At 38.5% G+C, this 26393-nt stretch overlaps 1 protein-coding gene across 4 annotated transcripts in view; it reads right to left on the bottom strand.

Annotated features, from left to right (window-relative positions):
* Positions 1-26393, bottom strand: part of PIEZO2 (piezo type mechanosensitive ion channel component 2) — a 313186-nt gene that overhangs the window by 132303 nt on the left and 154490 nt on the right. For all 4 annotated transcript variants that reach the window (XM_066992758.1, XM_048077088.2, XM_066992759.1 and 1 more), the window contains exon 5: positions 10898-11060. In XM_066992758.1, coding sequence (XP_066848859.1) covers positions 10898-11060 — 163 coding nt within the window. The remainder of the gene's footprint in view (positions 1-10897; positions 11061-26393) is intronic.

Raw genomic sequence — 26393 nt, 5'->3', positions numbered from 1 at the left:
GCCATGGCTTTCCAGCTTTTCACATTGAACACTTCAAATTGCCAATGGCAGGCAAACAGTGAACAGCTTTTACATCCAGCATGGTGATAATGTGCCTGTTGTTTTAACACTTTCTGATGATTAAATAGCCATGCAAGTACACGCTCATCACAGAACACCATTACTCCAGTCAGGCTGTTTCGCAAAGCTCTTTTTACTACGTGGATTAGTCCAAAGCTACAAACCCATGCTACATAGGCTACAGTTAGAAAAATACTTTTACTTCCATAATAAATTACTTATTATGCAATTACAGGATCCCTGTGGATGCTGATTAAATCAAATAAACTTCTCCATTCAAGGAGTATAGAGCATTTGTGAAGTCATAAACATGTGTTTCCATGACCTTTGCTCTGCAGAGCAGGGCCCCAGGACTTTTTATAAACAGTCTAAATGCAGTTTAGGTTTTTCAGCAATCGTGTGCAAGTCCCAGGAGTATTTATTGTAAAACATTTTTTTAAACTGCCAAATTGAGATAGAGCACAGGCAAGGAAACAGTATCGCCTCTGTGGCAGCTACGGCAGCTACTATTGCGGCCAGGGCCAGAATGTCCATTAGCTACTTTGGGGGCTGGTTTATTAACATCCAACTTTTACATGTTTCATCTGGTACAGTATAAACACTGCTGCATAAAGATATCCTCTAGTCCCAGAGATATATTTACTAACAGGAAGCTCTAACTCCAACCAAAAGCCCATTCTTGCTTCAGAACATTCCTTGCTTTGTACCTGTGTTTACTGCTATTGTGTCTGTAAACACAAATTCGCTTTTTAATTGACTTTACAATTCTAGAAAGGAAAAGAATGCAATGCTTCAAAAATCCAAACGAGCAACAAAAACTAACTAAGCACACACAAGTCTCTCCAAATGAATGCAAATTCCACGGCTGTGAATGCACTGCGTTAATTATCAGCACCTTTCAAGCATGCACTGCTAAGCTCACAAGAGTAAGTTCTCATGAGAGTTCAGGTGCTTCCTCCTTCCAGTTGGCTGATAAATGCTGTACAAATAGCTTCTTTTGCAGTATTTTGACATTTCCTCTCAGCCAGTACCAGGAAATAAACAGAGAGGAGTGTGAAAATGAAAAATAAGGCTGAGAAAAATGTACAGTTAGGTGAACTTTGCCAACTTTTTTTTTTAACGTGTTGCTTCCAGAACTTTTAACAATTGTTAAATGGATTTTGCTGTGTCAGCTCAATTTATGTGTATATTATGTGGGCACTTGAAAAGCTATAGAGAGATGCAGGCATGAGCCTCAATATCCAAGTCAATGTTGAGATGACTTTTTTTTTTCCAGTGTCTGGATCACAGGCAGCAGAAATGTAACCTGCAATTATATGTGTAGTAGTGTCCTGGTTTCAGCTAGAATACAGTTAATTTTCTTCCTAGTAGCTGGTACAGTGCCATGTTTTGGATTTTTGATGAAAACGGTGTTGATAACAGAGGGATGTTCCAGTTGCTGCAGAGCAGTGCTCGCACAGAGCCAAGGACCTTTCTGCTCCTCGTGCTGCCCCACCAGCGAGGAGGCTGGGGGTGCACCAGGAGCTGTGGGGGGATACAACCAGGACAGCTGGCCCAGGCTGGCCAAGGGGATGTCCCATACTGTGTGGGGTCATGCTAAACAATAAAACCGGGGGTGGATTTGGCCAGGGAAGCTACCATTGCCTGGGGAGTGGCTGGGCATCAGTTGTTGAGAGATGAGCAATCATGTTGTCTATCACTTGTCTTTTTTTTTTTAAATTCTTATTTTCTTCCCTCTCTTATTAAACTGTCCTTGACATGAGTTCTCACACTTTTACCTCTTTTTGATTCTTTCCCCTATCCTACTGGAGGGGAGCTGCATGGTGCTGAGCTGCCTGCCAGGTTAAACCACCATAGGCAGCAGTACCTGAGATGGCAGAAACCTCGCATCCCAGCAGCACCCCTGGTGCTGACAACCCCTTGCTCCCAAGGCAGCCTCCCCGTCCTGTGGTTGCACTCTGCACAGAGCCTCTGTGAGGGAGAGCCTGAAAACAGCTCTGGAGGAGCAGGGTGGGAGCTCGCTGATTTAAGCACACTCGTGCTGCCTCCACATTACCATCAGGGCTGCAGAGCTCACCCCAGCAAGCAGACACTTTCTGGAGCCTGTTCCTTCCTGGGCCCCCTCTGCAGCAGCCTTACCTTGTAACTATTTTGTCACCTTTAACTAGAGATGGTATTTTTATTCTGTACCTGTGACAGAGTAGCACAGAACCACTTTATTCGACATCTTTTATAAGCCATTCAAGCTGTTACTACAATCAATCTTCTGGAATTCCCCTTCATTAAAAATAAAAATGTAACATATTGAACTGCTGGGTTTAGGAATCACCTGAGACAAGCTATATGATTCAACCATGTTAGTGCCAGAAGAGCTATAGGAATAGACTGTCTCTCTACTATCACATGGTTTTAGTTCAATTTCCTCCACAGTGCCTAAGCTGGTGCACTCAGTTGAGATGGACCATATCAGAACATGGCTCAGTTCCTACTTTTAAGCTTGCTCAAAAAGCCTTTTTGTATCCAAAAAGCTCTTAAATATATATTTTTAGAAATGAGATAGTTATAGGACTAGGAGGAATTCATTATCTAACTAGTAGTAGGAGCAGCACCTCTAAATATACCCTAAAAATGCATATAGAAAAATTAATCAGAATAACATAATATTCTCTAGACAGACCCAGCTATGAGTCTGGAAACAGAAATTTAAGTGCTATTTATTTTACCATCAAAGGAACTGCAAACCCTAATGGGATATAAATGACTGGAGGTTTAACCTGCAGTCAATACTAAACCACACTAAGGTAATCATTTATTGAATTTCTAATTTTGCAAGAAAGTGGGGAACTCCACAGTCCTGCTGAAGCATCATCGTGTAAGGAGTGGAGCCCACCTGCTTTTTCAACCATAGAATAGATACAAAATCTTTCATACCGATAATTTCCATGTCATTCAACTGGGGAATTGTAGAAATGGGGCTGCCCAGCAAGAGGATCTTCTTTAAGAAGAAGTGCTCAAAGCAAGCTCAGATGGGTCTACAGAACCTTCCCCTGCACATGCATAGAGGAGGGAGGGCTGTGGACTACAAGCCCAGGCAGAAGAAGAAAACCACTCTCAGAACTCAGCAGTCTACACTCAGTCAGTACTTCACTGAGTAACTTCAGGGGAAAAATCTGCTAAATGAGCAGAACTAATCAAATGTGAGACAATTGCAATAAGCATTTTGGTAGGTGTTAAGTAATAAGAGAGGCATTTTGGAATTTGAATGGTATTCTAAAAGTTATATTACACTGAAAAGTCCTAAATTAAGTCCTATAATCTTAATAAAGAATTTTATAACTGATCTAAAGCATGCTAAATCTTGGGTTTACAGTCTACATAGGACTATATAAAATTGACAGGGCTGTGCCATCAAAAATAACTTCCAACATCTTTGCGGGGTTTAATAGTAATGATGGACATGCATTGCAATAGTAAAGTCTCTTTTGGGAAAGTCATTCATTACAAAAAAATGATCAGGGTATTTACTGGAAGCACATAGGGACAGTGTCATTTAGAGATTCAGAGGAAATGAGGAAAAAAAAAAAGACGACCATAGCTCTGAAGCAGGATAACAGGAAGACAACTCATTAAATCCTTTATACAATAGATATTGTACTGAGAGGACCAAAGATTATTTCACTTCCCAATGTACCTACCGCACCTGAGCAAACATCAAGTGATTTCAGCACAAGACTCACTTGGCAAATATGGAAATACAGTTTCACATCTCAGCTTCAAAAAGCTGTTAGGTATATAAGCCAAATGCAAAAGAGAGGGGAACTCACAGGCAGAATTTAGTGGTTTGGCCTGAGATGATTAAACATGGTGTTTTAGTGAAAACGAAATAGGAAGACTCGGGTTATGACTACAAGGCACAATTCAGTACGAACTCTAAATGAGCTACTGCAGGTATGTGAAGCTGCATAGCACCCATATGCAGTAATTCCTGGACCAAGAAATATACACTTTGTACCATTATCCATCTTGCTGAGAAGCACAATAAATAGCCTGACTGGAGTGCTGTGGTTATTGCAGTATTGCCTCAGCTCTTATAGATGTAGCCTGGGTACTTCTCCTGTGCTGCTCTATAGAGCCACAGATTACCGGGATGAACAGGAGAATGGAATATCTAACCTACAACAGGATCCAAAATTGCTTGATTTCTTTCATCTTGCAAAACAAGCACCCAAAAAATACATCTTTTCTCCCAGAATATCAGGGAAATAAATGCTGGAGAAGGAAAGAATATATTGAATCAAAAGAGCACAAGAACTAAAAGGGTTATAATGCAGTTATGAATACATGTACAACCTAAATTAGAGGTTTTCTAACCACCAGAAAAACAAAATTACAGAACATGACTGTGCCAAGAGCAATGGGATGAAGAAAAACTGCTCAGTGTTCAAGATGGTGCTTCCTGCCTTCCAGAGGGAATTGTATGATACAACTGCCTGAAACACTAGGAGAGTGAATTCAGATCCCTTCTTGAACTGTGTTATTCATCACTTAGACTGTCCAAAGGAAACAATATTCCAGTATTTTGCTCTCCTGGCTGACAGCATTGTACCTAAAAACTCAGAACTGAGGACTGTTAGGAGGGCAAACCAGTAAGCCCAGTGAAGAGCTGCCACAGGAAGAATTTCATCACGCATCTGTCCTGTTTCTAACCAAATCAGGACAGGTTCATGCTAAACAGGACAAGTTTCATGCTGAACAGGCTAACAGCATTTGGTAAAACATAACGTATTGCACGATACAACATCATGTAGCTGAGGCACTGTTGTAGTGTAATTGCATATTTGTGTTAAGACTTATCCAAAGACACGTGCATCAAACAAGAAGCTAATGTAACTTGTAAACTTTTGACCCCCGTTAAGATAAGATGCATTTGAGTCGTTACTGAGGGAGGCAGCTGGGTAAGGTCTGGCAAACTTCACTACTACAAACACTGCAAGCATAGCGATAAGGGAACCTCACCTACTGTCTTTAAACCACAGAAATAAGGTATTAAATCTTACTCACACCACGTTCAAAGCACACTAAGACTAGCTGGGTCTGGACCAATTCTCCAGAGGTCAAAACTAAAGAAATACTTATAATGTCTATAACATTTATAATAATATTTATTATTATTATATTTATAATTTTTATTAGAAAAGGTGAGCAAATGCTGTACTAAATAGAGATGCCAATGAAAAAGAAAAAAAAGACAAAGTAAAGAGAAAAAAATAAAAAATGAGGTGTCATCAGTAAGCTAAAACAATCCAAGAAGTTCCTTTACTATCTAAATTTTTTTTTTCCCTCTTTGTCACTTGTAGCATTTTCTGCAATAGCTGGAATGCTTATTTACTGTCCCTGAAGAAAAGCAAATAGTGAAGGAGCAGATGTAGCAGATGGAGGGAAGTCATGGACAGAGGGCTCCACATCACTGAGAGCTAATCAAGCCAGATGAATGTTTGATTCTGATAAAATAAAGTTAGATGAAGATATAAAGCAATAAATAATCTCAGGAAAACTATGCTCATCCCAGGAAAACAGGATGATCATCTAGACAGGGTCATGGGCCCCAGTGTAAAAAGTTCAAAGGAGACCAGACCTGCAGGCACAAAAAATAGTGAGACATCAGCAACTACAAGGAATAGGACATCAGATCTTTCTCAGAATTGTGCCCTAGTCTGAACTAGTTCTCCATATTACACAGGATGTCCAGGTAGATGATGCACTAGTAGATTCACCCAATCTAACAGTCTCTGAGTCTAACAAAGAATGAAATAATACCATCATTCAGATCAACAACAAACCTTGCCTGTAATGCTCAGGCATTGATATTCCCTGTAGCTCAAGAGGATATTGCAGAACTATAGCTGTTTCAGAGAAAAAATAATGAAAATGACCAAAGAAATGGAAAAAAAGTACAGGGATTGCTTACCTTTTAAAGAAAAAAATATTTCAGATAATAAATAACTTAATTTTTCTTATACCATCTCACCTTGTTTTACAACATGTAATACAAGGGATGTTCCATAAAATTAAAGGGTGTTAAGTTTAAAATAAAATCAGAGAGAAGTTATTAAATTGTGGAAGTCTTTGCTTCATGATGCTACCAAAGCCAAGAAATTAATGAGGTTTTAAAAGGGACTGGATAATTATATGTTTAACAAGATTATCCAGAGTAGCTATAATTAACAACAAAATTTTTGGAAGGGATATGAAACCACATGTTTTAGGATTAAAGCCAGTCTCTTACTAGGAGAGATCAGGATAAATTGTAATGTCAGAGATGGGGAAAAGGGTTATCCCTTAGTTGCTTATTGTGGTTATCCACAAGGTACCAGCTACTTCCTGTACAGCAAGGATACTGGTCTAAATGGGCAACTTCTAGACTCTGAAGTCCTTGTACAAAGCATGGAACATGTGCAGCTCTCAGAGCCTGCCTATTCTGTCCTGTACATATCACAGTCGCATTGGGAGACCTGGATCAAGACAGCTCTCAACATACTACGTGCCTGATGTAGGCGTAGGACAAATAGCCTTAGCATCTCAGCCTATTGTTTAGAAAGACAAAGTTGGAAAACTGAGCATTATGACTGTCCCTATTTGCCAAGGGACACAGAAGCAGAGATGAAGTAATAGGCTTGAGGACACAAAACAAGTTTGTGGCCGAAGTGAGAACCTCCCAACTCCAGTCCAAGCCAAGCTCTCCTCACATTCTTCCCACAATTTAGTTTCTTTTAAAACAATTTCCTCTATTTTTTTCCCCTCTTTTTAAGATCCCAAACAAATCACTGTCTTCCATAAAAAAAGGAGAGGGATGAAGGCTTTGGGGTCATGCTAGCCTCAGATTATGGAACAAAGTCCAGACCCAGCAGTCCCCTTCACTTTCTAGAAGAGCATGGATAAGAAACAAGGTTGAACAGGCAAGGCAGCAAGTGCTGTGGAAGAAGCTGCACTGAAGACTACAACTGTTTATTTCAATTAAGATCAACACCTCCTATAAAGCTGAAGTTACGCAATCTCACTAGGATTTTTTTTTCCCCTGTCACTTATGTTATTAGGCAATTCATCCAGTCTCGAGAAAAAGCTACTTCCTTTCTAATACCTATCAGACTGTATATACTGAATCTGCATTTTGGCATATAAGCCACCATCTGCACCAAATCAAAAATGTCATACTTTCAGCTGCAGCTGGGAGTTAACTGTTCTCTCTCATTTTCTTCCACCTTTTACACCTCGTGACTGGCATTGTGCTTTTCGGCATTTGCAATCCGGGCCTGTCTCCAGCTGAATTCACCTGCTTTAAATTTTCTGAGCCCTAATAAAAAAGGCCTGCAGACACGTTTGCTCCAAGTGTGCAACCATTTAGGGGTGGTAATGAGTTGGACTGCAGCCTGGTATCTGGCAGACCTTCCTACTTCATGACTCACTGTTAATTAAAACCACACTCTTTGCTTATTCCTGGGATAGCGTTACTTACAAATAATTGAGAGTCTCTCACTGCCTTCCAACCTCCTCCCCCAAGTTCTGTTCTGTAGAATACACTTTTCTGACGGAGATCTGTTTCCCTTAAAGTTAGATGCAGTATAATGAAGAAGGACATCCATTTTTCAATGAATCCTTGTTGTCCTTAATTTAGGTTCTGATACTTTTTCTCTTTTTGAGTTGCATCTTAATCCGTGAGCAATCCGATCCATTGTGCTCTGCAGCTGGTTTCTGGAGGCTACTGCCATGACAAAGTACAGCATAGAGTCGAGAACCACAAACTGCTACTCAACTCCAGGATTTTTTTCTGCATATCCATGTAAAAACTGAAGTGTGATGGATTCACACAGAGCTTTGAAAAGGTCACTTTCATAAATACTAAAGAAATTATTTAACATGTTTTCTTATATGTAAATTTTGGAAGGAGTAGATACACTGCCATTTGTTTTTTAATTTAGCCTATTTCCAAAGTATTCCATGCTCCCCCAAACCATAGAGGTCTTAGAATTGTTCAGGGTAAGAAATTTCATGCAAAAAGAAATTTGTACAACAAATTCTCTGCTTTTGCTTGGAAGTCAGAGTGCTGGTATCTTGATATATAGAACTACCTATGGCTAGGCATCTGGCAATCTGAAAAGCCACCTCTCTTACGGTTCTGTTGAAACTGCTCAAATCAGCTGATGTATTCTTAACAAAATCTCATACCATGAATCTCTGATGAATGGTGGCAGGAACTCTCAGTAAAATCTCTTCAGCTCTGGAATTGGCTGTGGAGTTGGTCTAATAAACCCAGGACTATTTCCCTTGGAGGCACAGTACCAAGCTCAACACTCCTCCTGAAGCGTTTGTTTGTAGGGCAGTTATTGCTGTAACTCATTTTGTGTTTGCTAATTCAATGGAGTTACAGCATCAGTACAGAGCCATGGCAATACACAGCCACAGCCAGCTAATGCCAAAGTCAAAGAACTGATCAATTACTTTTGCCTTTTCCAGTGGACTTTACCAATGAATAACTGAAAATTATCATGTAAAACCCACATGATTTGGACTCATTTCATACCATGCCAATATTTTCCCAAATTCAGACACTCAGCTGCATGCTCTGCATATGCATTAGGTTCCTTACAGTCAGCCCTGCCAATTCCTAGCGGATTCAGCTGCTTCTGTAGCCTTCTCCTAACTGGCAGAAAAGATTCCAGGATGTTATATGCAGACACCTACAAAGAGAAAGCTGAAGTTTGGAAAAACGTGTTTAATGGGTATTTAATTTTCCACTCTCCATTTCACTCCATTTTTAAAAAACAAGCAGTTTATTCTGATGTAGATCCATCATTTCATCTGTGAAGATCAGAATTTCTCAAAGCACTGGGGAATACCTCACATGACAGTAACTATTACATTTAAAAAAAAAAAAAAGTGGAAGAATTTTTGGTGCCACTATATCTAAACACAGCTGCTGTGTTCACTAAATAATCTATAATACATACAGATCACAGAATATAAATAATATTTGCTGGGTTTTGATGTGAAGAAGTAAAATATATTTATGCAGATTTCCATCTGCCCAGCACAAGTATTTCTTTGCAGTCAAAGTTTTTTCTTTCTTCTCCCACACACTCTACCTTTGTGGAATATTCTGGCACATTTAATTGCACCAGTGGATTGCCTTGAGGTAGCTGCGAGTCTATGACCCATCCAATTTAAAGCTACTCTCTGTTCTGGGTGATCAGTGCTGGTTAGCTCAGTTTTTTCCTTGCATTCCAGGCAGACGTCTATTGAACACAGCCTGGCAGCCAGCACCCATCCCCTCCAGGAGACTGAGCTCCCTTCTCCTACCCAGACTCTAGGCTCTGAACTAACCCAAAAGCGAGTATTTAAACATAATCACCTAGATCCAGAGGAACCTCTGCATGTCCTTTTGTCTTTCTTTTGAGTTTCTGCTATCAGATTACTCCTGTTTTATGCATGTGCAAACACATTTTCTATCCAGGAGATCAAGGTCTTCAGAAAAGTCTCTCAGAGCCCACTTTGATGAAAAGTAGCTCTTTTAAGAGAGAAAGACTGAACATAAAGCATGCCAATTAGCCACATTTCTCAGTTCTTCAAGTGTCTGCCCTTATGGATACAGCCCCAGATCCTGGTCTGCTGCTAAACCCATTCTGCACAGCTCCAGTGATAAAGCAGATTTAAAGCAGATAAAACTGGCTTCCCAGAGACAAGGCAAAACCTCATGTTTTCTGATCACACCAAAGTCTACATATCCTCCAGTGTGTAGTTAAAAGGTGCAATCTTCAGGCAATTCTCAGATGTAAGGAGAGCCCATAAGAATTACAAGCAACCAAATGTAAAGCACAGTCCTGACACTGATCTATCTTGTGCTAGAAACTTGCCTAGCTTCTGGCAATACCACAATCCAGACAACATGGCAACACACAGAGAGATTTTTCCCCCTCTGCAGTAGCACCAAAATGGGCAGTTGATCCCCTAAATGCTCTACTCACTTCAAAATGCAATTCCTACTGGAAATGAGCAACTTTTAACTGTCTCCCCTAGAACTGGAATTTTGAGAGCAAAGAAAAAAAGCATTCCACCCATACGTAAAACAAGACAGAAAATGAGACGCACAGCACGCTAGACAGTCTGATAAAAAACATGTTAACATTAATAGTGGGAATCCCTCTGCACCCTGGGCTAAATTCCCACTGTGGCTTTTTATATTATAAAATCGTTTCCCTCTTTCTGTGGAATTTTCTGCATTCAGTGTCTCTGCCATTCTTCTTCTCACCAGTACATCAATAGTTCCAGCTAAGCCATTCTCAAAAATTATCATCAAGCTTACTCCACTGTTTGTATAACCAGTTTTAGGTAACTCATTCCACAAATGTAATGCACAATCTCTCTTCTCTTCTCCTAAGAGTCATTTCTGATCATCACTCAGATGCTGCTGTTACTCTTCAATACCAAGTTTGGAAATATGGATGCTATCTAAGAAACTGGACAACGTATGTAGCAAAGAACTTGTCAGACTTGACCAGCAGCTCTGGTGAAAAAACACCTTGTGATCAACTGCTGCAATCATCTGTTAACTCAAAACAACTTGAAAACTCCAGTAGCAAATCTATCACTTTCCACATTCTGCTTTGTTTTCTCAAGACATTAACAACAGAAGTTTTTCTACTTAAAAATTGTTTAGTTTCCTGAAAGTAAGTTTACTTAGCATATCTCATGCTCATAAACCATTTCAGAACACAACTCAGACAAGAATACCGAAGCTCACTATTAGCTCTAAATTGTACAGACAGAAATGTGTATTTGATACCATTTCCTCATTTTCAAATTGCGTGTTGCACTGTGCTGCGTCCTCAGTTACTGGCTTCCGAACCATGCTGCGGCAGAGGAGCCATATTGACAGGCTAGCAATGAACATCCCAATGTCTGGTACAAATAGTCTGATCACGTTGCCAGCATCTGCTCCTTTCACACTGTATGGGATGAAAAAATAAAAAGAACAACAAAGAAACATTTGTTACTTCTAATGACATTTTCAACTGGAACAGAAAGTTAGCTCAAGGCAAACAAAACCCCCCAAAATACAGTAATAAGAAAGCTTCAGAATACTGGAAATATGAAGATGATCAAGGAACTTTAGACAAGCAGCTATTTTTGCTCTCCAGAAGTACAGAATAAGGGATTTTTCACTGGGAGCTCACATATTCATATTTTATTGATACTTAAGTATTTTGATTAACACAAGTCTGAATCAATTTTGTGGTGAGCAACACAGGAATGTCTTTCAAATACAACAAGAAACATTTCGTGTGAATTTCTAGAAGATCCATGTGTGTAAATCACAATATCTTTATTGACATTCTTGGCAAAGACAAGAGCATCCAGCTCTACCAGGGTGGTCAAGCAAAGACAAGATAGCTTTCACATCTCTCCTGAGGGGTGACATGGTTGGGAGGGTCTGTAATATTTAATATGCTTTATTATGTTACCACTTTAATATGTGAATATGTTTTATTCAGCCACACCTCTTGAATACCTCTTTTTTTCCCCCCAGTATTTAAGTACTAGCATGTAAGTACTAATATTTTAATATTAAAGAAGTAGTGCTAGGTCCCCATATAGAAAAACTTGTTTCTCCTCTCTAACATCTGCAAGACTGGATGACATGTATTTATAGAAGAAATTGCACTGCTTTGTTCTGTAGATTTAAATGTTCAGGCTGAGAAATATGGCTTTATAGGTTTGAATTTGGTTCACTGTTAAAATAGAGAGCTTGGATTCAGATTTAGTGGCACAATGAATAGTTTAAGTTGTTATATGTACTTACTGAACTATTATTAGTGAGAGAATATAATTGTAATGATTTGAAAATATACAGTGTGTACCTGCCAATCATGAAGTTAATACATTTTAGATATGCAATTCTGATTTTAACAGATTTTTTTAGGGCTTTATTTCTATAATCAGTTCTGAGGACAGGTGAGGAATCTGTATAGCTCCTTGGGTTTAGGTGAGGAAGCTAGACTAGCTCTTCATAGCCTGGAGGTTGCCAAGGTATAAAACCTTGATAAGTTATTTTATAGATAGAAAAGAAGATATCCCCTTTGGCCTTTCTTTACCATAACACTTTTAGACAAAAAGCTTTGTGTGAAGGAGTTACCTGTGACTGCTGCAGTTAGCCAGCCTGCTAGCAGATCTGGAATATCTAAAATGCCTATTATGTGATTAGGACATGACCACTGTTTGGAATCTTGTTGACCTGTTAATATAAATTAAAAATCAACTCCTACATTTCTTTACTTTTTACCATTACTACTGCTAACCCTGTTTTTCCAATTCTGTACATCTTACAAAACAGTTTATGCCCAGATTAAGTATGATAAAGTGATCAGAGACTAGCTTTAATGATTGTTTCAATAGGTAGGAATGAGTGTGTCATGGGAAGCAGTGACCAGTGTGCAGCTCAGCGGGATACTGCACTATAGCACAACTACAAAATGGACTAAGAAGTACTACAGAATTGGTTCAAAACAGGAGAGGGAAAATTCAAGCTCTAGTTCTTTTTCTTCCCACACTCAGAGCCAGACATAAAATAAACTGATAAGGTGCTAGCTAAGGAAAAATAATTAAGATTTGAAATTGCAACTCCTTGTAAAGGGAAAAGAAAGAAATTGCAATTGTGCAACCAGCAATTTTCTTCCTTGGATGCTCTTTGCTGTTGTAGATTAATTTGGAATGGTCATGCACTCTGTGACAGCTAAGTAGCTTCAAAATGTTTCATTAATGGCATCAAGTAGTACTGAAGCAGAAAAAAAATAATTAAGTAACTGAAAGGCTTGTAAAAGAATTATGTGGCTAAGTCCTCACTGGACTGCTTGCACATTTCCTGTGCTGCTGCTTCAAAAAATACATGCTGTAAAGGCAACTGGTATATGACAGGACAGTCAATCTGTTTAACATTACAAAACATGAAAGCTTGACATGTCGTTTCATTTTGCAGTGTTGTAGCTCTTATTGTCACCGAAGATTAGCTAGTCAAGGAACTGAGTTTGCACTTTATCCTTTGGCAGAAAGTAGTAAAAAATACACTTTTAATAAACTAAACTCCCAACAACAATGCACGCAGTATTCACAACAAAAACTAATTAGTTTCGCTTATCCTGATTGCTATGCTGCAAACTGCCTATTAAGGCTATGTTCCTAAATATATCCCAACAGAATCTGAATTCTTGATTTGAAAAGTATCGCTTGGGCATTTTTTTGTTTTTAAAGAGTTAAGAAAAACACTGAAACTAGTTTTAATTGGTGTAAGAATAGTATACATTTGCTAGTCTTATGTTGAAAAAAGGATCGTGTATGTGTAATACCCCTATAAAAAGGCTTTTCCTGTACACAGGTACGGAGTCCTGCCTAAAATTAATTTTGCATCATGTCTGAACTTAAGGCACAAATCCATCGGCTTCAACCACGCCCACACGAACAAGTATAAAGCCTTCAAAAATCAGTGCTTTTGAGTTGCACCAGGTTCTCCTTCCTCACATTGTACTCCCATGGAGCCAGGCTGGGTTGTCCTCCGCGTCTCCCACTCCCCAGAACAAGGGGAGACCCATGCGGGAGCACTGCCTTTGTCGTGGCTCACATTTCTTTCCACTAACCTAAACCTGCCTCTGATTTTTCAAAATAAATCATTAAGTATGTTGTTGTGAAAGATGTAATGTGCAGTTCAGGCTCGCAATGGAGAGGCTGAACAGTGATACTTAACCACAGAACAGGGAGAAATTCTGCACATGAATAGCTCATTCACCAAAACCATTCACAAATGTATACTGTCCCCATTTCCCCATGAAAAGGGAAGCAAACTGACCTCAGTGTGATAATTAAAAGAGAAACAAAAGATCACTTGAAAATAAAGAAATGTATATTCTTCTATAAAGCAGAAAAACAAACTGTTTCATTCGACCCTAAGCAATTTGCTCCCCAGTTTTTCACAGCAACAGCTAAAACAAAAATCAGTTATTCCCACTTGTTATCTCTGGCAGTACAAAAAAGAATGGTAAATACTGCAATAATTCCACAAACATTTCTCACTTTATTTGCGCATTCACACATGGCCATATTATGCATTTGATAACAGTCTATGCATTGTGCCCTTCCCTCCAAAGGAGGCTCTCTAGTGATGAAGTTAAACCAGAAACACAGGAAACCTATTCAGGGGATCTCCTAGAGAAACAGCTTTTTTTTAAATCACTGCAAGAATCACAGTATACAATGAACTGGTCATAGCCCTTGATCTACAGCTATTACAGCATTATTTATTCATCTAAACTACATATTTTACCTATATACCAAGTTTATTGGATTAGATACCTTTGACTGAAACTTATAACTCAAACATATGTTCTGAAATGTAACACAAAATGTCATACAATAATCTGCAGCTCCAGAATGGTTTTCTCCCTCTTTTGTTCTTTCTTACTGTGTGCGAAGAAAACAGGACCAACCCTCCCCACCCCCTCAAAAAACAAAACAAAACAAAAACAAAAAAAAACAACAACAAAAAAACACCACCACCACCAAGAAAAAATAACCAGAAAAAGTAGGGTTTTGAAATGTTTTTCTACCTTCTCTTGATCAAGTAAAATATATTGCAAACAATTTTCAAGACAGGGGACTATGACTATGGGTTGCAAGAGTTTCTCTGTAACAAAAATCAATTTTATGGGACGTAAGTGATTTTATGACTTTTGTATCACCGTGTGAAAATGATCTATCATGTCAACAGATCCTTAATACTGTAGTTTCCTCATCAGTCTGTGTTCCCCTGGTGTTTTCATACATATATTTTAAAATTAAACTACTTTAAGAAGACATCATCTCTATTTCCTGTGTTTATAAAGAATTTTTCCAGCACTGTGGGGCCCTGGTCCATTTCTTAAGTTCTTTGGTGCTACAGAAACCACTAGGCAAAATTTCCCTGTTTATCTACATGAAGAATAGGGTTAGCTATAGATATGCAGGATAAAACTGCTCTATTACTTCGTATACACTAATTAGCAGTCAAAAAACCACAAATGCTGTGGAGAAGTGAAGTGAGCAATATTTGAACGTTATACTTGCTGAATGCTTTAGAAATAGCATTAGAGTTTTCTGAAAATAACATTATATTTTTTTCCCTTTCCAGAATAACTATTTCTCACAAACAAGAATTATTCATTTTTTCTACTGAATGCACAAAGCTTTGGTTACCAGCGAAGTGTTGATGTTGCCTTATCTGGTCTGATTTCACTTCTGAAGAATAGTAGACACATTACCTTCCTCATTATTTCAGATTCAGAGAATGAAAGAAGCAAACCACCAAAGCTATTAGAATTAAAACTGCAATGGCTTCAATAGAAAAAAGTAAAGTACTTAATAACTCACATATAAAGCAGTATGAATAACACCATAGAGAAGAAAACAAACAAAATTCACACAGAATGAAAAACAATGACCTTTGAACTTTAATATTTTATTACAAACAAACAAAAAAAAAAAGGGGAAAAATCCTATCTTAAACAGAACTCAAATTAGTTCAGTATCAGCAACATAACACAACGTTAAGCTTACGCTGAGTAGTAACTCTAGCAATGCCTCCTAACAAAGCTCTGTAAAAAGCCTGATTTCATATTGAATATTGAGTAAAACTTGTATTTTTAAATATTTTTCAACATAGTCTCACAAGTTCCTCCAAAGTCTTATTCACTGCTTGCTATACAAACTTCCCTTCAGTTCCCTCAGGGGTTTTCGATAGTACCTGACTGCTTTCTAATGAAGTGATTTCATAAAACTTGTTAGGTAACACTGTGTTAACAGGTGATAAACTATGGAAGAGATGCATAGATGCTAATAATTTCCATTCATCTTGTTTGGTCACTGTGAGACACCTGGTATTTCAAAGCGGACCTAGTATTTGAGTACTGCAGGCACCACTATAGACGTGCAGAGCACAATTCCCATTGGCTTCATCTGCAACTGTAATCACATGGGTTGGAGGAAAACCAGACCCAAGAATCACAGGCACTGTCCCCTAAAAATGTGGGCTGGCAGTGTCACACAGGGGCTACACTGTACTGTGAAGGAGCAAATCCTCCCTGTGATCCCAAAATAGCAGAAACTGAGGGTGCCAAAGGCTAGAAACCAGATTGCCTTAAAGATGCGCTTGCTGACCCTTGCTGTTGGAAGTGGATCTTGGGGATGGCTGCAGCTGGGAACAAACTAAAGAGACCCCTTGTCCTCTCTCCCTTTGAACTAAGGATGAAATGTCTGCCTCCGTACTTACACTGCTTGGGAATTCAAATGGAACCTGTACACTTGCGGACTATATTCATGCTGGCGTGACTTTTCCCTGATGGTTTAAATGACAAGTTAGATCTGCTACTGGTTCCAATGGCAGCCTAGATATGACCCTCAGGGCAAACTGCGGGCCCGCACAAATTATGCAGGTTGCTAAGCACTGGTAGGTCTGCCTTCAGTCTTTTCCTTACCTCACGGTCACTCACAAACTGAAGGCAAGTTATAAACAAAAACAAAATACAAATTTACTGTCATATTAATATTAACATCCATATGGCTCTACATGATCGCTCCTAATCTTGCATTCCCTTCCAGTGACTGCCAAATGCTGTATGCTTTACACAAAAATACCTGAAGTTGCACTTTGACAGAATTTTGGTCGTGCAAAGTAAAAGAGTGGGAGGAAGAGGGAAGCAAAAATGCATAGAGAAGTACTTACAAAAATATTTAGCATGCACTGACCTGCCCAGCATACAAGTTCAAAGGGCTCCTGAAGTATTTCTAAAATCTTAATTACTGCTTACAAACTATGTCTGCATGGATTCAAAACCCAAAAGTACACTTCACTTTCTCAGGACAGATACCTTGCAATGAAGAACACTTTCTGTATTGCAAAAGTGCTTAACCACGTATTAACCAAACATTTGCTTTCCAAACACTGCTATGCAGAGACAGCACAGCCATTTCAAACTAAATGCACATGCCAAGTTTTTGGTACCTTATTGCTTGCAGAAAATACTCAACATTAAAAAAAATATGGATATATGCAGTATGTAAAAAGCTTGTTTATGCCAATTTTTCTCTTTTTAAAGCGTCCACTGTTTCTGGTTCTTCATTGATCTTCTAACAAAGGTCAAACTCCAGGTTGCCCAGTACAGCACACACAAGGCATAAAATTTAGCAGGGATTTAGCAGCTATCACGCAAAGCACTCACTTGTGCTACTGCCAGACTCGTGACAGTACAGCATAAAGCTTGCTTTGCCCGTATCCCACAGCTCCAAACGTGCAGCAAGACTGAGGTTGCACAGCCAAGGAGGAAGTGAGCACATTCCCATCCACACCCATGGCGCGGTGCGTGCCAACCCCCTTAACGGTGTGGAAATGACAAGCCAATCCACAGCATGAATTATTTCAGGTCAAAATGGGAATGCGATCCTGTATGGGGGCAGAGCCAAAGTGAGCAGAAGAGAGCAGAGGACACCTCAGCTGTAGGGACATTTTGGTCTGAAATCTTTAAAGAGAGTTTCTATTGCAAGTACATATACTTCTCACTTGCTTCTCACTTACGCACATATTGTATGTGCATATTGTATGTGGATTTAGCCAAAGCACTAATTCCAGATTCATTGATCACTGCAAAACATTCACAATTAAATCAGTCTGTCCACAACGCTCATAAATACTTGGTGAATGACAGCTAACTGTTTATGTGAAGGCATACAGATATCCATATGTTCCACAACACTCCTGACAAAAACAAAGTGCTGAAAAGACTGAAGCAGGCTGACATTCAGTGAGTATTTCAAAACATATTTGCTCCCTCTCTTAGCAGCTTTCACTGGTTGGAGCACAAACAGATCATCATTTCCTACCACTTTTTATTTCATTCTACAGCCAGCATATAATATACTCACAGAAAATAAAAGACACATCTAAATTTTCCAGTCAGCTGCAGATATTTTCCCCACTTATAGCAAGTGACATTGTAAATTACTGTCATTTTACAAAGCCAGATTATTCTCAGAACAAAGGAAAGACACGCAGCCATTAGGAAATACTGTGGTTCAAGCTGGAGTGCCCACAGCATTTCACTGAGAGCTTGGGGACCCCTCTGCACCCACTTGCCCATTCCTAACTCAAAAATATCCAAGGGTTGCAGCAGCAGGGATGGGAACATCCACAAAGACAGGACAGAAGGCAATGAGCTCACTCTCCCTACTGTCACCGCCAGAAAATCCCAGTGGTTTAGAGGCAAAAGCACGACTGCTGCTGAAAGGAAGATCCAGCCATAAGAAGCATGTGTGCTGTACCTCAGTGAGGCAAAGTGCTCACACAGCTCCCACTGCCCCAACACCCAGCTGATTTCCATTGAAACGGGCCAGAAGGAACATCCCGATTTAAATTTAGTGCACTTCTGTGCAGTTCTACAGGATCAGATTGAAAAAGAGCAGTAGAAATGTAAGGCAAACTAAATGTACTGATGCCCTGGAATGTAACTTCTTGTTTTTTCTTAAGATGGAGCACGTGAAATAGTTCTTGGGTGGCAAACACCCCATGTAGGTGTGGGAAGGGAGAGGACTAATTCCCCTCACTGCTCAAGGCTACCTGGTAAAGGCTGGGATGGGCAGCAGCCAAAGATCCCCTTCAGGTGCAGGAGCTAACTGTGGTAGTGTTTTGCCCATGTGGAGGACTCCTGCCTTGCCCAAACATCGACAAGGACAGGACTGCTCAGATCCAAATGGAGAGAAGAGGACGTGAGGTTGAGTGCTCCCACTTTTACCCACAAACTCGGTGCCCCCATCAGCACCCTGCAGCATGGTTCATCCACCCTACATGGTGCACTAGCACTCCATCAGCCACAGCCTTCATCGTGCTTCACGAGCCAATTACTATTTGGAGGTCTCACATGATTTATTCATGAACAAAAACCAACAAAAACAAAATAAAACACAAAGCCAAACAGTTAAGCATGCATCCTAGAGAGTTTTTGGATACTAATAGCAATGCTGATTGCTCTCCAGATTAAAACAAAGACTGGCTCACATTCGGCTGCTGGTGGGTTTACCACTGTATTGCTCCCAGCTACCACTGTACTGCAGGAGGCTAGGCTGTGCCAAGAAAAACACTGACAACAGTCTAACAATTCAAGTGTTCAGACAACACAGGCCATAAAATACCTTCTATCTGATGTTTGTTTCCTTTGAATCCCTAGATTAAAAAGCATGAGAAAAGTTAGCTGAAATTAATTTAGCTGAAAAGAAAATAAGCAGACAGGGTGGCAGGAAATGAGCGATTTAAAAACCTAACACAAACAGTTAGAAAAATAGATTCCTACTGAATTGAGATGACTTCTGAGAGGATCTTAAGCAATTGCTGAGCCAGCCCAGACCATCGGATTAATATGACACAATGGCACGTGCTTCGGGGGTACAAGAATCCAATGGAAATTATACAATTGTCCAGATGCAGAGAAAATTTCTTCTTAGTCGCAGTTAGCAAGGAAAATATATCTGAGGTATAAAATCTAACACTTAAGGACTATGATGTCTCAGAAATACTGCTCTGTCATGACTTCCTTCCCTCAATTTCATGATACGCTTTCACTTGACACATCTTGTTTTAGTCTGTAGGTACCCGAGTGACACAAATCAAGTTGCTCTTCTTTGGGCAAAGCACCCAGACCATTCTAGCACATACTTAGAAACGACATTAAAATAATAAATACCCATTATTTTCAGAAGGACTACAGCTTTTGGTTTCAATGAGGTAGAAATTGATTATTTTCTCATTATGTTATTAAAAACGTCCCTGCTCAACTTAAAGTTTCATTCCCCTTTAATCTCATTGGGCTGATGACAGCACACGTGTTGCAGTTGTTAGCAGAAAGTAAATTTACCTGTTTGATTTACACTGCTGTATCTCAAGATCTCTTATCTTCTCCTAATAAAAGGAGTGTGAATGGTACAAAAGCCTCCCCGACTGCTTCTGTTGGGATTGTACCGACCATTTCTGCAAACCATCAGCATTGCCAGAGCAAGTCCCAGAGAGGAGACAGGACTGAAGGAGCAGCTGGAACAGAAGGTCTGGTCAATAAGCATGAGTTCGCAAAGGAATGTGGCAGCGTATGGGCTATTTCTGGCTAAGGAACTCCTCTCCAATGGTCTGTGCCCCTGACCTAGAATACAGATTTGAAGAAAGCGGATGTACCAGGTAAAAAAATCAGTGATACCACCTGCAATTAAAAAAGCTCTATCTCACATCGTATGGATTCCTTAAACATTTCTTCCCCACCCCCAAAACAAGGCTTACTACATGACACAAGGCATGCAAGTGGGTGGGTTACCGAAGAAAACAAGCAAACCAGAAAGACAAATCCACAGGAATCCACAGACTTCGTTACTCTGCTGAACACTGTACAGTTTGCTCACTCTTGATCTTAAGACATTTGGATTAGTATTTAGAGGTAAGAGGATCAATTAAGCAACGTCACATGACAGTGCCTATCTCTGAGTGTGCTTCCCTTTGCAGGAACCATGCCATACAGCCTGGGACTGATGTCAAAAGCGACACAGAACTGAAGTAGGGCTTGAAGACACTTTGTGTCCTGTCTCTAAAGGCATTCCAAAAATAATGAGAAGAGATCAACTAGGAGGATGTTTCAGAGATGGCATTAAAAATTAATAGAGATCTTTGTCTTTCAAAGTTTTATCATCTCTTGGACAGTAAAGAGTAGGAGGATAAAGCTCCTACTCATTCATTTTGCCATGGAAAGAGAGTGCCAGATGATCAGCTGATACCAATTATAAATTATTGGTCAAGATTAGAGAAGGAAATGAAATATGGGGGCAGACTGATCTGATTTCTAGAAGCACTGAACTGGAGCAGATGTCAGCATCAAGTCCTGCATCTCTTCTTTCCTCCCACGTCTTTTCCTCCTCTGAATGGTAGCCCATGAAGGGAAATCTTGGCTTCTCAGTAAGTTCACATAATTCTTCCACATTTCACAATAACAGTATATATTCTTTTGCATTCTGACAGTGTGCAGAGGCCACACAAGTCCCCAGTGAACTGAGGGTGTTAACCTCCGCTCCATTTTTCTCATCATGTGCATATGGAAAAGAATATTTACTGGCTGCTTAGAAGATTCAGCACAGAACATTTACTCATGTCAGAAAAATGGGAAAAACCCTACACTATAAAGCTCTCTTCCGGGGTTAGATTATTTTTTCAACACAAAAGTTATTTTCTGAAAAAGAAACCTCATTTATTGCCTCTATTTTTTTTTCTGATTAATTATTCACCAAATTCCACTACTCTTTCACATTATGTCACTATTTGCCCAGAAATATTTTTTCTGCTCACTCAGATACTTTCTTCTTTGCATGTCTTTATTTTATTTTTCTTGGTTTTCTAGTCATTCTCAGTATTTCCAGAGCTGTCAAGAAAGAGACAACACTTCAAATATATTTTAGGACTTGAACACAATGAGGCTGTAGCAATGAATATATCATGATGAACATGCTTTAGATAAATAGCTAATCAGTATTTTACTTACATGTTATTAGCTGGAAGATAATAATTACACAAATGTGAAAGAATCCTATTACAGAATTCACAAATGTATTCTTTCATATTTGAATTATATCAGGCTCCAGTTTTGTATCACTGTATGACTCCTTCTTATCCTTAGTTTTTGCATCCAGGTGCTCTATTCTCTTTAATGATGAGTTTTTAATTTAAAAGTGACAGCTCATTCAGCTGTTCATTCACAACTGCATCTGCTATAGCAATGAATCTTTTGGTTGTGCGATCACTTGCTAATGTCAACACATAGCAGGAGGATGTAGTCTGATGGCAAACACACATACATTTAAGCTACATGAAGACAGCAATTAAATAAAATCTAATCAAAGTAGGTTTTTACATGCTGAAGCAGAAGAAAGAAACTTCATGTCACTACGGTGACAATGGGAGGGGGAGGGAAGAGATGACATAGAGAAGAAGCTAGTTTTCCATGGCAAACTGCTGTTTGCTGCAATATGGAACAAATATAAAAGCTGTACTCCCATTTCCACCCTTGGGTGTCTGCAGTTTAATGAATCAGATATCTAGGAATTGCTTGTTTCATTCTCATAATGCAGAAATCAGGCAAGTATACTGGAGACAAGGTAGCTTAAAACCATTCCCCCATTCGGACTGAGGTGTAGTTGCACAATTAGGATCTTTCCTGTTACGAAAGGATCTTTCACACCTTAAACATTACTTTCTTAGTTGACAAAGCTTTACTGAGCATCCTACATTTTCTTGAAGTTTCACTCTCTGGAGCCACGTGACTGACACAATCTTTAGCTTTTCCCTTACAAAAGAGTATACATTTTTAGCTCTCATGGTGAAAACAAAAAAAAAAAAAAAAAGCTTTGAAATGTGAAGCAATTTCACTCTTAAAAGTTAGAATCCAGGAGAAAAAAATAACATCACTTTAAAACCATTTCACTTCAAAGCTTTTCATGAGTACTTCTAGAGAAGTGGTTGATGCCCTGTGAATGTCAGCATTCAAGAGGCATTTGGACAATGCCCTCAATAACAAACTTTAACTTTTGTTTAGCCCTGAAGTGGTTAGGCACTTGGACTCAATGATCTTTGAAGGTCCCTTCCAGCTGAACTATTCTATTCTATTCTAGCCATCTGATTCTTTTGAATTTATTTATTACCATAAGTTTGGCAATAGCAGAAAATACTGAAATGAAAATAGTGAAAAGATTCTTTATATCTGAAAAAAAAAAGAAGTCAATATAGCAGGGAAAAGGAAGATCATGTATTGTTTCATGCTAGACAATATAACATACTGAAACGTATGTGTCTTTGGTATCTCCCTCTGAGTTTATCTAGTACCGGATACCTCTTTACCGGCAGGAAAATAAAAGCATATTAGAAAATATTTTTTAAAAAACACACTTTTCAAACAGTTCTAAAGAAGTGTCCAAATTTCCAGAAATTATACATATTGACATTCTGTCTGGAAATTGAAATTTTCATTGGCATCAAAATTATAGATCTACAATGCCATGCTAAAAAACTCAATACTTCCAATTCCTAAACTGACTTCTCTTTATGAGGTCTGCTCTTAATTTAACATGCAATATTACAAAAGAAGTGTAATTAGAGATAGTCCTAAGGTGCAAAATTTGAATTTCTGTTTTGATCCAAATTGCTCTAGTAACTTACTTTTAAGACTAGAAGCATGGGGTAAGCCCATATTGACTCCTACTTTTTCATGGGCTATTAAATTATTCCATTTCCCAAAAACTATCCACAGGGTTGGATGCATTGGAAAGTAACTTTATAAAAGTATTTGGCTTGGCTTCTAAATATACCGTTGCTCTACAGTTAGAGAAATTCTATGATGTATGTAAGCTACCTTCACCCATGCTGATAAATAAATACATTTCAGGTTTGTTTGAAGGGCTTCTCCAAGTGGAGTATATTTCAAAGTTTACTTTTCCTAGAGAACAAAAGACCAAATAGGTATGAAAGCTACAAAGCAAAGGTCAGCTCCCAAGGGTGTGGTTTGAAAAAAAAGTAACAACCATAAAGTTTCTATGATGCTTAACTACAGCACAGCTCAAGAGAAGTTTTACATGAATTTCTCCCCAGTAGGATTTCCTATTTAAATTTTTATGCAAGCATGATAGTAGGAACAATAAGTGTAGTAAAACTGTTATTTTATTAGGAACAGGCATATTGGGAAGCATAAGACTAGCAAAAGACTATGTTCAGCAAAAGTGGATCTTTTTTGTCAAGAAAAAGAACAAGGGAAATGATCAGTGGACTTTTGGCTTTTGAAATACTGCAGTAGAAATATATTTGAATAACATTTTCATTTAGCAAATTACAAATAGAAGAGTTGATTCCGCTAAGTTCCCAGCACTTTCAACAAAGATTACAGATAAAATGTTCAAAAGTCATAAGGATTATTGAGTTACAAACTCAATTCCCAGAGTGACTCAGGCACTTGAAAGATATTATGTCAATGCCTTTAAATAGTTCAGACTGTTGAATTGTTTGACTTCTAATGTTCCCAGACTCCAAGAGCACCCGAGCACCCCCTTCCTTTTTTTCTTTCTTTCTTTATTATTATTATTTTTTACATAAAGTAAACTCCTCACAACCCCATTTATTTGCCAAACTCAGCAAATTGACTGAAAAGTAACTAGGATCACACAGTCTTGATATCTTTGCAAGTTTCTGTAAAACAGAGTCTTTAGTAAGGAAGGAGGATCACTGGCAAATATATACTGGTGATCCTCTATTAGACCTGGAGATAAACTTAAGTATTTGATCTATCAGGCCTGACTATGGAAAATTAATCAATAGATAGATAGATAGGCAGACAGACAGACAAATGAGGAGGCCTGACTATTCACAAAGCATATTGTAATTAATAACACTGAGGTGTTTCTCATCTACACATGGCTGAACTTGAGATTTACCATAGGTATATCACAAAATTAAGAGATTGTTCATGTGCAAGAGATCCGTCTCTAGGATGTTTGCATACCAGATTTTTGGTAGGTGTACAGAAGGCTGATGAGGAAGCAAAACTGTCATGCTTCCTGTGAGCCAGTGACTTCTTGACTCGTTGCATATACATGGAGAAAATTAGAACACAGTGGTCACACAGCTGTGCTCTGTTTGTATAACAAACAACATGATTTTCCCCTGGACTACCTGGTATGGTGTCCACCTTGGATTTTTAATCTCTGTATTCTCACTAAATTGGAGCATATAAAATTCTCTAAATTCTAGAGAGTCTTCTAGATACCCCAAAATCTAATTCATTTATTTATGTTGCTAACAATCAGTTTATGCCTTGGTTTCTTAATGTTTACTCCTGTGAGATATATCACTGAAGTCTACAGAACATCTTATACAATTAAGGACAGTGTGTTCAGACACCTCGAGAATTCACACTGCTGCTTTCAATGTTGTTTAAAAAGAAGGTGTGAAAATAGCTGCAATCAGTGAAGAGGAAATACCTTCTTGGCATATTATGGTGATGTACTCTAGAGAATAGTCATGATTACTATAATTATTTTAGGTAGAGATTGTTTATGTTACCATTGAGATAATTGCTTAAACAGAAAAATGGGGAATTAAGAACTAGAAAATCTCTTAAATCTGCTCAAAACAAATCAAGTTAATTTTAGTGAATGTTTACATCTTTCATCTAAATAGATAGTTTTATTACTTTTTTTTTTTTTTTTTTTTTTTAAATAAGGACAGCTTTGAGAAAAGCCAGTAAGTAAAAAAGTAATTCCTAGTCTAAGTGTTTTAGGTATATGGACATCATCTCCAGAAAAAGTTCTACAAAAGAAGTCTCACTTTGTGAATCTCTCTTTACCATCTTGCAGGTGTGCAGTACAAAGGCTACAAAAACATCAACAGCATTATCTTAAAAATACTATGTGACGTGACTGTTAAAAAGAAATGTGTTTCTTTTGCAGAAGGTAGGATAGTACATTGCAAACAACTATGCAAATGACATCTGTCAAAAGTCAGACTATGTTAAAGAGTTAGCTAGAGTTTTAAAAGTACACTGAAAAGTTTTAAAAGTTTAAAAAATGAAATAACAGAATATAATCCATATCTTGTAATAAACAGAAGATCCATCACCTTCTAAGATGGTGTCTCAAGAATTTTCTGTGACACATGATGCATTTGCCCCTGGAGAACAGGGTAATCTCACCTGACACAGAAAGTGTTAGTGTAAACGAGTACTGTACTAGTACATAACACTGCCAGGCTTTACAGATATGGCCCAGGGTTTGAGTTAGAAGCAGAAATTCCTCACAGATCACAGCTATTAAGGCACCCCGACGAGGAAATGGTAAATGGGATAACAGTCAAAGAATGGGGACTTATTCACTTTGATCTCATTTCACATTATACTCACTGCACGGGTGGGTGGGTGGGTGGGGGCGTGTCTTGAAATTATTTCCTTCTCAGTGACACAAATAAATAAATAAATGAATAAATTAGGCTACTTTACACCCTAAACAACATGTTAAATACAAGGTATTGTTTGTTAGCAGGCAATCAGAAAAAGCTTTACTCATAGTAATTTGTGCCTGAGCATGATGGACAACACATAGTTGCTTACAGCAATATTTGAATAGAAGTGGATATTGCAATGAAATCCATGAAGTTAAACTCATTTAAAAATAAATTTGATCTTTTTCTATTTCAGTATGTA

The sequence above is a fragment of the Anser cygnoides genome, chromosome 2 (assembly GCF_040182565.1).
Source record: "Anser cygnoides isolate HZ-2024a breed goose chromosome 2, Taihu_goose_T2T_genome, whole genome shotgun sequence".
NCBI lineage: Eukaryota > Metazoa > Chordata > Aves > Anseriformes > Anatidae > Anser > Anser cygnoides.
Note: the sequence above shows the minus strand (reverse complement) of the source record. Positions and strands in the feature narration are given on the sequence as shown.